Below are 14,632 nucleotides of genomic sequence, written 5' to 3' on the forward strand. Positions count from 1 at the left end.
TGGACAACTTTAAAGACAAATACTCATATTTTTTTTTTTTTTTTTTATACCCTCAGATTCCAGATTTTCACATAGTTGTATCTCGGCCAAATATTGTCTTATCTTAACAACCATACATTAATGGAAAGCTTATTTATCTCAGTTTTTCCCAAAAACACAAAACCCTTTTAATTATAAATTGGTTTTGTGGTCCATGGTCACATAAGCCTGCTAACAAGCACCTAGTAGTTAGAATATGTCCTTAACATAAAGTTTTCCCCATTTTACTTTTTCTCATTAATGATAAAGGTGTTTATTTTAGTTTTTGTTTTGAATTCCAGTTTTTCAATTTGTGTCAGACTTTTAGACCCCGATATGTTAGTATTTTATTTTTGTGTTGCCTACAAAGTTATTCAAATGCAAACAAGTAAATGAACTATTAAATTTGCCCCAGAAACCCATTTTTATAACTAAAATCATTTGAATGAACATGACATTTGATCTTGTCAGTAAGAACTTCCCAGGAGGACTTGAAGACAACATTACATATTAAGAATAATCATTGCCTGAATAGGTTCTGACTCATTTATCTCTCTCCCTTGGTGTTTAGGTGGTATTTATTGACATTCTTTAATAGTGCTGGATTGTCTTGTCAAAACGAATGATATACTGAGTGCCTCCAGGCTGGACTTTTATTTACTTCCTGGTCCATTTGTAAACACTCCTTCTACACCTCTAATGTCATCCCTCTCTCAACTTCCCTCCTCAGATCTTTGACGCTGACAAACCTCCCTCTAAGAGTCAACTCGGTGAGTATCCAAGCAGCTTCTGTTTTCTTTCACATCCTGCAGAAGTCAACAGAATTTTCAAAAGACACCAAAATCCCACAGAAATAATTCCTGTCAGACTTCAAGTCGTATTTTGGTACCATTCCAGTCAGGTAACCCCGTGTTCTTATCATATTCCATTTTATATCAACTGTAAATATCACTGATGCCTCATCTAAAGAGAAAATGATAAGGTTTATTTTAGATGGCTTTAGTCGGCGCCGCTCTCTGTGCAGCAGGATTAGATTTTAGGGCACGGCTAATTGATTTGGGTCACTGTTTGCAGTGTGCTGTACGTGTGTTTGATATTTTAGTGGAGTGAAGAGAATGAGGGTAATCCGGTATGACGTATTGGAATGAACAGATCGAGAGGGTTTATTATAATACTCATACTTCCAACTTGCTCGCAATTGCCACGTTAAAACATCTGAACAGAAGGTGCGAAATTATTTAGATGAAAAGCACGACCTCTTTATTCTAACAACCATTACAGCTAAATGGACTCTCGTGTTTTGCTTTTCTTTTGTCTTTACCAGGACTAAGATCTCTTAGCATACTAATTGCTCTAAAGGTGCAAAGGTCAATTATGATTGGCTGTCACTGCATAACAAAGGAAATCTCGCTGGATGAGGCCAGAGAAGAAAGAGAGGAACGATCAAGATGTGTTGAAAGATGAAAGTAGATCAACAGAAATCAGGATTTATAAGAAGCAGAATAGAGTTAAACTGTCTGTTTGAAATGATCCTTTGTCTGACTCGAAACCAGGCAAGTATGGGAATTAATCAACTTCATGAAGTGGATGTGGAGTCTGTCGAAATGTAATGACTTCCATACATCAAACAGTTGAAGGAAGCCTGAAGTGCAAGAGAGGGTTATATAATTTCACTGAAGTCTCACTTTCAAAAAGGTACTTCTTATGCTTCAGCCCATAATATGATTAAGAAAACACTCAGAGCTTCTTCTTACACTGAGCGTGTCATGCAGAACAGCAACCTTCATGGTTTTGAAGTTCTCTTCTTTGTCTTCTTTGTCTCCCAGAAGTGGTTGGTAGCCCGAAGCGCTTTAGGCGTATATGTCAGAGAGGCATTCGTTTGAGCTTTGTTTTCTCATGTAATGCGCTCTGCAAATATAGCGAAAAGTCAAGCGCACTAGCATAATCTGTAAATTATTTCTGGATATTGTCTGCGCTGCTAAAAATACTGTACTTCAGACCAGAGTCGACCTCACAAGGGAATATTGAGAAGTAGCTTGAAATGCATCATTCCTCCCAGAAGAAGCTCATATGGAATATTGGAGTGTGCTTGATCTCTGATATTGTTTTTCAGAAGAGTTTGAAGGCCTGCATGAACTCTTTCACCATCAAAACCCAGCAAAGCAAGCCGATCATGCTTCACGCATACAGTACTCTAGAGATGTAGTACCCGATGCCTATTCATCCCTGTGTATAACAGTCACTTAACACAGTTACGGTTGCCATGGCGGTGATTTCATATCGGCCCTGTCTTATCTTTTAGAAAGTCAAGAGCCTTTTTTTTAATCTAATGAAGCGTGAAGAAGAGTTGGATGGAGTGGTTGGGAAATAATAGGTTATTTGAACATTTGGGAAGGGATAAAAGCTTGCATTTTTTCTGTTGTTTAGTGGCGCGTCAAACTGTAAAATAGAAAAGTGACGTGTCCTTGAGAATGTTTTATGCAACTATTTGATTGAATTTAAACTTGGGAGAAAACTTTTTTTTTTTTTGGTGAAACGCGTCATTGAAAGTCATCTCGAAACTCTCATATGGTGCATTAAGTAGATATCACAATCTTTCAAGAGCCTCAGGAAGGGCAAGATAACAGCTCCTCCGAGTTTCATTTTCAAAATAGAGATTTTTCAGGGGGTTTAAAATATGGCTTTAATGATGTCGGTTTGACTAAAGTCCCTCTGAGTCTTAAAAAAAGAGGATATGCTCAAAATGACTGTGACTTTGTTTTATTAGTGACAACGTTACATCTGATAATAATGATAATGCTTTAAGGAATGGTTTACCCAGTCATTAAGTATTTTTGTCATTAAAGTATTTGCTCACATTGCTTTATCTAAAACCTATATGATTTTATTCCTTCTAAAGAACTTAAAGCAGGATGTTTTTCAAAATGTCCAAGTTGCATGTTGCCATTCATTTAAAAGACTCCTCAAAACTATAAAGAAAAGAAAAAAGGATAAAAGGCACCAGAATATAGAACGAAATAGTTTTTGCTCCTTTTCTTGCTTTGCCTTTTAACATTCAAAACCAACACCGCTTATGCACTCTAACATCTCCTTGGATCAAAATGGTGCAACAGGGTGAGTAAATGCTTTACTTCTGCTTTATCCAGTTTTGATGGCACTTAGGTTTCATAACACAACACCTTAGATGTGCCGTGTTTGTGTTGGCGTCTTTGATTTCTAATGTGATTAAGTCTATAAATGTGAATAAGACCCAAGCCATTGTTCATGCTGCAGCGCTGTCAGGTTTATTATTTGGGCATGTGCCAAGTTATTAGGAGTCTTTGCAATTTCTGCCTTGGTTATGACCAATATTATGCTGTCAGAAGCCATACAGAGCACTTCAAACTCTGTAGTTCAGTTGAATAATAGGTTTGCTATGATATATGGGGAGATTGGGGTAAGATGAGTCAGTGAATGAACTATATCGCCACTTTAATCTAGCAAAGTGCATCTGTCTGTCTGTCCATATCTTTCTCTGTCTGTCTTTCTGTAACTCTTTCTCTTACTGTCTTTCTTGAACTATCTATCTTTTTCTAACTTCTCTCTATCTTTTTAACAAACTTTCTTTCTAACTAACTGACTCACTGACTACTTAACTTTTTCTTTAACTAACTATCCCTCTCTCTATCACTTTCTGACTAACTCTCAAATTATCTAAACCTTTCAAATCAACTAGCTCTCAAATTATCACCAACTAACCCTCTTTCACATTATCATTCACTCACTTTTAAATGATCTAACTCGCTCAAATTATTAGTAATTTACTTCCTCTTAAATTATCACCAACCAAACTTCTTTCACATTATCACTAACTAACTCACTCACTCACTCTAAATTGATCTAACACTCTCTCAGATTATTATTGATTTACTAACTCTCAAATTATCTCTCCCTGTATATCTCTGATCAACTAACTCTCAAATTAGCACCAACTAACCCACTTTCAAATGATTACTAACATTATTACTAACTAACCCTCTCTGAAATTATAACTCTCTCAAATTATCTCTCTGTCACTCTCTCTAACCCCTCGCACTGTAACTGTTGTGTGCCACAGATTTGATCGTTTTTATAACATCATGAGTCAGAAAAAGAAGCTCAGCCACTTCATATCTCTTTTCCTCCTCATCCCACATTTTTTTCTCTTACGTCTCTCTGAACTCAAGTGACCCGCATTCTTTTCTGGGATCTGCTCGGAAAAGCTCACGGTGTTGCCTCTCCTGAAAAGCTCTCATCACTGCTCGTCACCTAGTTATGGGAAAACTCGGGTACGTTCTGAGTAATTAAAGCCGCAACTCTGCCTTTTTAAAAGTGGCGGAGATCATGTTTACTCAATCCACTTCCTTGGAGCGGCGCTCAGTTTAAGACCTGATAATGAGGCTCACGGATTTGGAATCTTTTAAAGTGGAGCTGCCTCCAGGCCCTGAATTATTGATGCAAAGTAGGAGGTTTAAAACTGCCTTCAACGCTCATTAGTCTTCGGGTGAGATGCACACAGGGACGGGGACTGCAGCTTTATAATGAGCATGATTAAACCGGCTCGGGCTCCCTTGCCTAAGTTCAGGTGTTAGAGTCCAGGCGGTTTTGTGATGTCCAACCCTTGCTGAGAATCATAATGAGTGTTATTCTTTTTCCTGTTCCGCCAAAAAAAGTGTCTACCTCTCTCTGCTTGCTTCCCTCCAACACACACTTTTTCTGTCTCATTTTCTAACTAACATGCTTTTTTTCTCTTATTTTAAATGTTTTTGTACGTCACTGACCTTTCTATTGGTGAGTATAAAATATTGAGAATTAAGAAATTAGCTGTAGACCAGTATCGTTTCTGAATATATTATAAATACAAATCTTAATATTATATAAGATTATTAAAATATATTAGGTATAGGTTAAATCAACTAGTCAGCCGCTGCTATTCTGGGGTGCATTTCCCAAAAGCATTGTTAGCCAACTATTGTCGCAAGTTCCGTCGTTTTCCACCATAGTTCAATGATTCTGTGTTTCCCAAAACCATTGTTCAAACGAACATTCACAAACAGCGCCGCAAACTTACGTGGTTGGAACTACAGCTCTCGACCTGTGGTTAGTAACATAGTTTCTTGTTAATAAGACATATGTGCTTAAATAAATTATGCTCTTTTGCACAATAAGCAAGCTAACATGCAGTACAAATAATATATTCTATGCTATCGAAATATAAATGCATTTTAATCAATGTATTTTAGCACGTCCTCAATAAGCACCATTTTTGAAAAGTGTGCATGTGCACAAATGCCAAAGGGAACCATGGGGTATGACGTAAGAGGGAACCTGTGATGAATCAAACATCAAATAAAGCAAAATGGGAACAAAAAAATGGTAAATTACTGGACTTTTCCACTGCGTGGTACGACTCGTCTCGACACAGCTCGGTACGGTACGGCATGGCATGGTTTGCGTTTCCGCTGTAGTTTAGTATCGCTTTAGAGTGGGCGGGATTATTCACATGTCATTATAGTTGTGTGTCTTTACTGCCGCGACTCCTAAAAAAAAAAACTTTTTAATTCCGCGTCGCCCCATCAAGCTCTCACTTTATCAGCTCCTTTGCTATCAATGAGAGGAACGTCTGTACTTCCGCAACAGACAACAAAACACAAAACAGCATCTTAGAGATCTCTAATAAATTTTATTTTATTTTATTATCTAATAAAGTTATTACTCCACCATACATTGTTATATTGTTGAACTAATGTGTGGTACAAACAACGGAGGTGCGACCGTGTTAGGAAAACAGTAGTAATTACTAGGTAGTTGTTGTTTGTTGTTTCCATAACAATGCATTGTACAATGGTGGTTAATCAGCGATTTGCGTCATTGCACGGGAAATGCACCCCTGGTCAGTAAGACAGTAAATTTCAAATTCTGTTTATCAAAGAAATTCTAAAAAAAATAAAATAATAATAAATATGCAGAATAATTGTTGTCTGCATTGATAATAATACTAAATTGTACTTGAGCACAAAATCATCATATTAGAGTGATTTCTGAAGGACCATGTGACACTGAAGCCTGGAGTTATGACTGCTGAAAATTCACTTTTACCATCAAATAAATAAATTAAAATTTTCTTTATTAAATTAGAAAACAGATATTTTAAATTGTAACAATATTTCATAATATTACTATTTTGTATTTTAGTGCATCAAATGAATGCATCCTACGTGGGTGTTTACACAACACGGTTTCAACTAAAAACTGGAAAATTTGTATGTTTGGCCATTTACGACAAGGGTGTTTTAGAAGCCTGAAAATGCAAATTTTTGAAAATAGGTTTCAAAGTGCAAGTTTTTGAAAAATATACGTGAATTTGTGATGACTGGGTTTTACATTTTTAGTCCATAGGGATTCATGCATGTGCAGCTGTGTTGTTTCTTTACAAATGACATCGCCAACTACTGGCCTGGCATGCATACTAAAGCATTTTTAGTCAAAAATGCATTTTTTCAAAAGCTTTTCCATTTTTAGTACAATCATTGTGGTGTAAACATAAAATACTTTTTTTAACTTAATTAAAAAAAAAAAAAAATCTTACCAACCCCAAAATTAAAGCAGTGATAGTGTATATACAGATGGGTGTCTCTGTTTTTGGGGATCCTGCTACAAATATTGATGTGTCAAGTTATAAACAGTCTGGTAACACTTTAGTTTAGGGACCAATTCTCACTTTAAATAGTTACATATTAGCATGCAGATTACTAGCATATTAATTGTTTGTTAATACTTTTATTAAGCACATATTCTGCATGACCATATTCTACATCCCTTAATCCCAACCAATACCTAAATTTACCAACTACCTTACTAACTATTAATAAGCAGTAATTAAGAGTTTATTGAGGCAAAAGTCATAGTTACTACTTATTGAATAGTGAGAAGTGGACCTTAAAATAAAGTATAATCTCAAGACTCCTGTATTCTGTACATGAAAGCATATTGTATTTTATGTAAATGCATCCAACGGGCTCAGGTGAACCCAAATTCAGCCTAATTTTACAGTGCTTCCTTAAGACTGATTAGTCAAATAGTCATTCAGGGAACCCACCAACCAATCATTTTTAAAACTTTGTAGATGCACATCCCTAATTCATATTTTCCACCGGGAGGCTTTTCATCTTAAACTTAAAATGGGCGAGTATTCCGTTTTTGCATTAATGTCCTCTTTTAGCACCTGAGGGGGCCTTAAATCTGAAAGGCTATTTTTTTTTTTGCTCCGGTTGATATAGCTGGCCTTTTTTTTGTTGTGAATATTCAAGTTCACTTTTCTTAGCTTCCTCTTTCATTCCACCTCTCCCGCCTTATCTCGTTTTTTATCTTTTCCTTCCCTGTTATCCTTTGATCCCTTTCATTCACTTTTTTCCCTCTCTCGCTTTCTCTCTCTTTGCTTGAACAACATATTACCCCGGTGAGTCAAAAGGGATTGGGCAGCTTTGCATACAAACTTGGATGACTCCAAATCGTTACATCAACAGCAACACAATGATCTGAGTCACTGGAGCACAGCCAGTTCTACACTGAAACAATCAGCTCTGGGCCAGGATGCACAACGCCACCGCTCATGGAAATGAGCCATCGACAGCCTTTCTTGTCTCCCATCACCCGCCACTGAGCATGCAAAATCCACTCTTGACATTCTCATTGTTCCTCCATACGGCTTAATGGCCCCTCTTGTGTGGCTCTGTCATTTAGAAAGATGATGCCTGTTATTGTTAAAGCAACATTTAAGTCAGGAGTAGGCGAATAATCTTGCCATTATTCTTCACATTGTTTTTAGCTTTCCATCTGGTAATCATTGTCATGCGTGATCAGCTTGATTGACGGAACAAACTCTCACTTCTTTTTTTCTTCTGGGCTTTTTGCCCCCAGTTATTCCAATTATCATTGTTGGTAGACTGCTGCTTATTTGTACATTTGCCAAGTCTCAGAGGAATAGTTCATGCAAAAATGAACATTTTGTCATTACTCAACCTCATGTTGTTCCAAATCTGCATGACTTCTTACTTTCTCCTGTGGAGGAAAAGAAATTATAAAGATTGGCTTCTGGTTGCTCTTTTACATTTAATTACAAGACAATTACAGACAAGCTTCAAAGAAACATGCAAATGCACTATAAATATTTCATAAATGGATGTGCTATTCAAATTCTTCTGAAACCAAGCATTATCTTTTAAGTTAATTAAAGTTTTAATTTTACTAATAAAAGTTATAGTTTACTGCCAGTTGAACACAAGACTGAATCAGCTGGAATTCATTGAACAAATCAACTGAATAATTGAAATCTGACTCAAATAATAATTCAATCACAATTGAACTAAGGAAGATGTCAAGGTTTTAAATGAATAACATTTAGGTCTTTTGTAACACAAATCTGTTGAATGGCTTCAAACTGTTTTTATACAACCCCAAATCAGAAAAAGTTGGGACAGTATGGAAAACACAAATAAAAAAAGAAAGTAGTGATTTCTAAATTTACTTTGACTTGTATTTCATTGCAGACAATATGAACACAAAATATTTCATGTTTTGTCTGATCAACTTCATGTCATTTGTAAATATGCATCCTTTCCTGTCATTCAGACCTACAACACATTTCAAAAAAAGTTTGGACAGGAGCAATTTAGGGCTAGTAATGAGGTAAAATTGTTAAATAATGATGTGATTTGAAACAGGTGATGAAAACAGGTGATTGTAATTATCATTTGGTACAAAAGGAGCATCCAAGAAAGGTCTAATCCTTTAGGAGCAAAGATGGGCAAAGGATCGCCAGTTTGCCAACAAATACGTGAGAAAATTTATTGAAATGTTTAAAAACAATGTTCCTCAAAGAAAGATAGGAAGAGATTTGGGATATTTCACATTCAACAGTGCATAACATAATTAAAAGATTCAAGGAATCTGGAGGAATTTCAGTGCGTTAAGGACAAGGGCGCAAGCCTAAGCTGAACAACCGTGATCTCCGATCCCTCAGGCGGCACTGCATTAAGAATCGTCATTCATCTATAAGCGATATCACCACATGGGCTCAGGACTACTTTGGCAAACCTTTGTCAAGTACCACAATACGTAGTTACATCCACAAATGCCAGTTAAAACTGTACTGTGCCAAAAGAAAGCCCTATATTAACAGTGTCCAGAAGCGCCGTCGACTTCTCTGGGCTCGGAGGCATCTGGGATGGACCATCACACAGTGGAAACGTGTACTGTGGTCAGATGAATTAGTATTTCAGGTGTTTTTTGGGAGGAATGGACGCCGTGTGCTCTGGACCAAAGAAGAAAAGGATCATCCAGACTGTTACCAGCAACAAGTCCAAAAGCCAGGGTCTGTCATGGTATGGGGTTGTGTCAGTGCCCTTCTGTGAAGGCACCATTAATGCTGAAAAGTACATAGAGATTTTGGAGCATAATATGCTGCCTTCAAGAAGACATCTTTTCCAGGGACGCCCATGCATATTTCAACAAGACAATGCAAAACCACATTCTGCACACATTACAAAGTCCTGGCTGCAGAGGAAGAGGGTACGGGTACTTGACTGGCCTGCCTGCAGTCCCCACCTTTCTCCAATAGAAAATGTGTGGCGCATTTTGAAGCGCAAAATGCGACAACGAAGACCCCGTACTGTTGCCCACCTTAAGACTTGTTTGCAGGAAGAATGGGACAAAATTACACCTGAAACACTTCATCACTTGGTGTCTTCAGTCCCTAAACGTCTTTTAAGTGTTGTGAAAAGGAATGGCAACATTACAAAGTGGTAAATGCTTTACTGTCCCAACTTTTTTTTAAAGGTGTTGCAGGTCTGAATGACAGGAAAGGATGCATATTTACAAATGACATGAAGTTGACCAGACAAAAACATGAAATATTTTTTGTTCATATTGTCTGCAATGAAATACAAGTCAAAGAATGCTTAAATTTAGAAATCACTTGTTTGTTTTTTTTTGCGTTTTCCATACTGTCCCAACTTTTTCTGATTTGGGGTTGTACTTTGATGGTGCATTATTTATCCTTTTTGAAGCATAAAAGCTTCAGTACTTATTAATTGTAAATGCTTGTAAAATAATATTTTCTGCTTTTTTTCACATAAGGGTATTAGGTTGAGTAAATAATAAGATCATTGCTAAACTATTTCTTTAAGGGGACTGGATCTGGTTTTCTGCACCTGTTCTGCTGACGTTCAGAGCTTTGACAAACCTCCAGCGGGGGCACGAGGTGACTGTCCTCTACGCTTCCCCCGCCACCTCAGGCAGTGTGAACTGTCAGCAGGGGTTTGTGCCAGGTGGATGGAGCGTTCCATCACACGCACACACCACACGAACGGCCACACGATTTGTTTCTTTGCATTCGATCGGCCATGTGCAGAGGTGCTTTCAATGTCTTTATCGACTAAATTTGTCTCCGTAACTTTTCGACTGATGGGAGACTCATTAGGTCTGCATAACTCCAATTAATGACGTAAATGCCTCGTCTCTGGACTTCCTGAGTGAAGTCCAAAAACACGTTGCATTTTGAGCTCCCTATTGTTGCGCCCTCAAACATCACCTCTAATTACTGTACTTCAGTACTAATGACCTGCGCTAGACGCTTTGATGCAACTTGTGAGCACACTAAGCACTGGAAAACTTTTTTTAAGCCTTTTTCACACTTCAGCAGCTGCCATATGTCTTCACTGCCCAGTCTTGCAGAATTGTGCTCTTGAATTTGAGACGGTATAAATGCACAATAAAGATTTGTAGCTTTTTTAGCTGATGCAAGCACAGTGTGTGGTGAAAGCCTTGATTGCTTTGGGGTTGGTTGTGTGTAGTATTTTTAAATGTCCTCAGCCCCTTCATCTACAAATTATTGCCACCAACTGTTCAACGGTCATGTGTAAAATAGTTTAATTTTATGTAGTTGCATTCTGTGTTTTTCTCTTTAGAGGTAAAATTGGCATGTGGAGTCAATTTAATATTACAGTCTACATTGAGATTTATTCCACAGTAATCAGTCTGTTTTGTCAATATTCTGTTTTCAGTCTCACATTTTATTCACCTCAGACTTTTGCTACCTGATTCACCAGCCTCTGGGGATAAATGTGCTATTTTCTCTTCAACTTCTTAGTGCTCTCTCTTATTCCCTTCCCCCTTTTCTGTCACCTCTCTTTTCCTCCTTCTATTATCATACATAAGCAAACAAATTCATGTCTGACTTTGTTCTGGTTTGCTGTAGGACTAATTTGAGTTTCTGCTGTCATGTGGTTCCATTTTGTTGTGTCGCTGTGGGACAGAATCTGATTGGTTTTGGTTCCCGGGTAGATGCAATACCGTCTGAGGTGGTTCATTTTTAGTGGTTTGCCACATTGTGAATATAATGACACACTTGCATTTATCAGAAGCCTACTCCTAGTCTTAAAATCTGGGCTTTTTGTTCATTAGCACACTGGAAAAAGAAACTTATGTTGTGTTTCAAAATAAATAAAAAGGATCGCCAGCTGTGGTTGCCAAACCCTTGCTGTAAAAATATAGTGACAGTGTTTCTATCAGTTTTGAGCCTGTTTTTCTAAGTTCATAACCATATGTTCACAGTATATCAGTAAACTAAATCTAAACCTTTCTTGAACTACTCACAACTAGTTTTTTATTATTTTAAATTTTAAATTTAGGTTTTGGTAATTTTATGTGCTTTTGTCATTTTATTTTAATTTTTAAGATTTCTATTTAACTGTAAATTATTTTAATTTTACTTTTAGTCATGTTAATTCTTTCACTTCAGCTTATTTTCAGCTAGTTGCCAAGGCAATATTTATAGTTTTCATTTGTCAAGTTTAGGATTTTCTTCTAATAATTAAACTTTATATAAAATAATAATATAATTTTAATCATTATAATAATTATAATAATTTTTTTAGAAGCCGGGACATTTAGAACATTTGATTAGATAAAAATCTGTGTGCAAGATTTTTGAATTATTTATTTTTGTCTGTTTTCTCGTAATGTGATCATTTTACATTTTAAAGAGATATATTTTTGCTTTAATAAATATATCTGATATATCACACAGGGAGTTCTGGGAACATCATTTTACTGTAATTTATAACTAAGTTATTGAGAACATGTGTTGTCTTATTGAATAGAATATAGTTTTGGACTTTAATTTTTTTTTTTTTTAATGGTGATTTGTGTTTTTCTTCCAGAAAAGAAGTTTTTACAGCATTTCACGGTATAATTACATGTATTTTGTTCTGTTAAATATTATTTTATCTGCATGTGGGGAGCTTAATTACTCCAGGTTGCTAGTTGTAGCATTTTTACATTATTTCTCCTTTTTAAATGATGAATATTTTTTACATTACATCTTAATAGGAACTGGTGTTTGTGTAAATTGAGACCCCTGGAAAGTGAACAGTGGCCCCTGGAGAGTGTGATGCAGCAAGCAAGCAGAGGGCACAGCTCTGAAGGTGATACTTTATATGAGGAAAACAATTCAGGTGACTGAAGCTCAATTCTCTAGCGTCTCATTCAATACATCTCCCTTATCCGGAAGATTCAGTCCCTTTATCTTTGGAGTCACCCTTTCCATAGAATACAGATTGAGCAGAGAGAAGGCGAGCGGTGAGAGAGTAAAAGAAACTTGACAAAGGATCATATACTTCGAAGCCCTGTAATCAAACGATACCTCACCAAATAAATCATTGAACCAACTGTCAAGTCCTACTAGGTTCTCTTCACTCCAGCCACCTCGGTCTCCTCTCCATGTCATCATTTGTTTGTCCTTCACATCCAAAAGTAGGCTTCACAGAGACATTCTCTACATTTCCACCATCTGCAGTGAAAAATTCAAGTTCAATAATTCAATACCTTTTCTAATTGCTTACTTCGCTCCACCGCGCATTGTCCTCATCCACAAATTTGGTACGTGCAAAGGTAATGGTGACCTGGGCCGGGCCGAGAGAGAGCAGGGCCGATGTAAGGTGAAAAAGAAAGTCAAAATGTCAAGACTTCTCCTTTTTCCATCCTTCTGCAGTTCCGCTGTTTAATGATTAATTGAACACCATTAGTGTGGAGGCCACACCAGTTATAACAGGTTTAATTAGTTTCTTTTTTTACACACTGCTCACACAGCCATAGAGACACAATGAGAGATTGGCAAGAGCCTTATCATTGATGCGCGCCGGCACTGGATAACCGTTATTACTGTGGCCAGGAGAGGAAGATTGTGAAAATGTTGCTCTGGCTTTTAATACACCTGTCAGACATAGACTTAACATATACAATAACTCCAAAGCTTTGTTAGTTGGCTATATTTTTTTCTCCAGACACTTTATTTTACCTGTCAGTCTCAAGTAGTATTTTTTTTTTTTTTTTTTTTTTACAAATAACATGTGCATTGATTGATTTTTGGTCTTCGTGTAATGAATAAAACCACGTGATCTTTCTTTGTTTTAAGTTGGCTCTTGTACATGGCATTGTAATTAGGCACTAAAGAGGGTAATTTTGTGACTGAAATGTTTGCCGTCTGCGCATTTGCTTTTTTTGTTGTCTTTTTTCAATCCTATTTACCTATTTGGATTATTGTGGCTTAAACATCTAGACGTTTTTGTGATTTTCACTGTCTGATATAAATTTTTTTTATGTATTTCAATAAATTTTGGTGCTTACAGATGCACTTTTTGTCAAAATAGGTCTGTATTCTAAGTGAAGCGTATAATCCTATAATTCATTCCAACAAGATCAGTGAATAAAATAATAATTTACATTATTAGACATTATTAGTACATTTTTAGTGGGTTTTTTTAAAATTTATTTTTCTATTAAAAATAGTTCAGTCTGATTAAAAATGTACCGCATTACAAAGTATTTGCATGACCTTTTTGTGTATTGGAGAATTACGCTGTTAGCTTAGCAACATGCTAGCAGCAAACTATTACAGTTATAAACAGTTATAAATTGTGTGAAGTTACTTTAAGAACATACTGTACCTACATAGAGTGTTAAATTAGTAATAAACGTGTTACTTGTGAGGTTCCATGACTGCATTCTGCCTAAAGGTGTGATCACATTAGCAAAATATTCATGAAACTTTGCTGGTAAGAGACTTATTGTCTATTTTTATTAGTGTAGTGACATTTGAAGAACCGTACATGCAGAATTCACTTTCAAACCAAGCAGCTTTCTGTTTTTTCAGTACATTGAATCAACGTGACCAACTTTAACCTGTTGCTATATCAAATTCTTATTGAATTAACTGGACTTTGTCAGTGAAAATTTTCAGAATAATGATTAAATAAATGTACAGTATATTGACAGCAAGGCAGCTCACTAGCTCATATGCGTTCTCTTAGACATATTACGTACACTTTTGCTACTGTATGGATAAACCCAGTGCACTAAAACACATACCTACATATGTATGTGTGTGTGTGTGTGTGTGTATTATAAATACATCTCTGTAAACGATCCCATCACACATCTGTATGCAGCCACATACACATACATAAAAACTTGAAAGCGGACTTAGCACAAAGGCTTTTAAAAGTGGAATTGTGCCACTGAAAACTCAAGGATGCGA

The 14,632-nt window shown here is 36.5% G+C and overlaps 1 protein-coding gene across 3 annotated transcripts in view; it reads left to right on the plus strand.

Annotated features, from left to right (window-relative positions):
- The window catches only part of LOC109074273 (beta-1,3-glucosyltransferase-like), a 63,202-nt gene that overhangs the window by 20,085 nt on the left and 28,485 nt on the right, over positions 1–14,632 (plus strand). For all 3 annotated transcript variants that reach the window (XM_042739755.1, XM_042739754.1, XM_042739757.1), the window contains exon 3: positions 749–788. In XM_042739755.1, the coding sequence (XP_042595689.1) occupies positions 749–788 (40 nt within the window). The remainder of the gene's footprint in view (positions 1–748; positions 789–14,632) is intronic.

This window comes from Cyprinus carpio, chromosome B15 (assembly GCF_018340385.1).
Source record: "Cyprinus carpio isolate SPL01 chromosome B15, ASM1834038v1, whole genome shotgun sequence".
Lineage (NCBI taxonomy): Eukaryota > Metazoa > Chordata > Actinopteri > Cypriniformes > Cyprinidae > Cyprinus > Cyprinus carpio.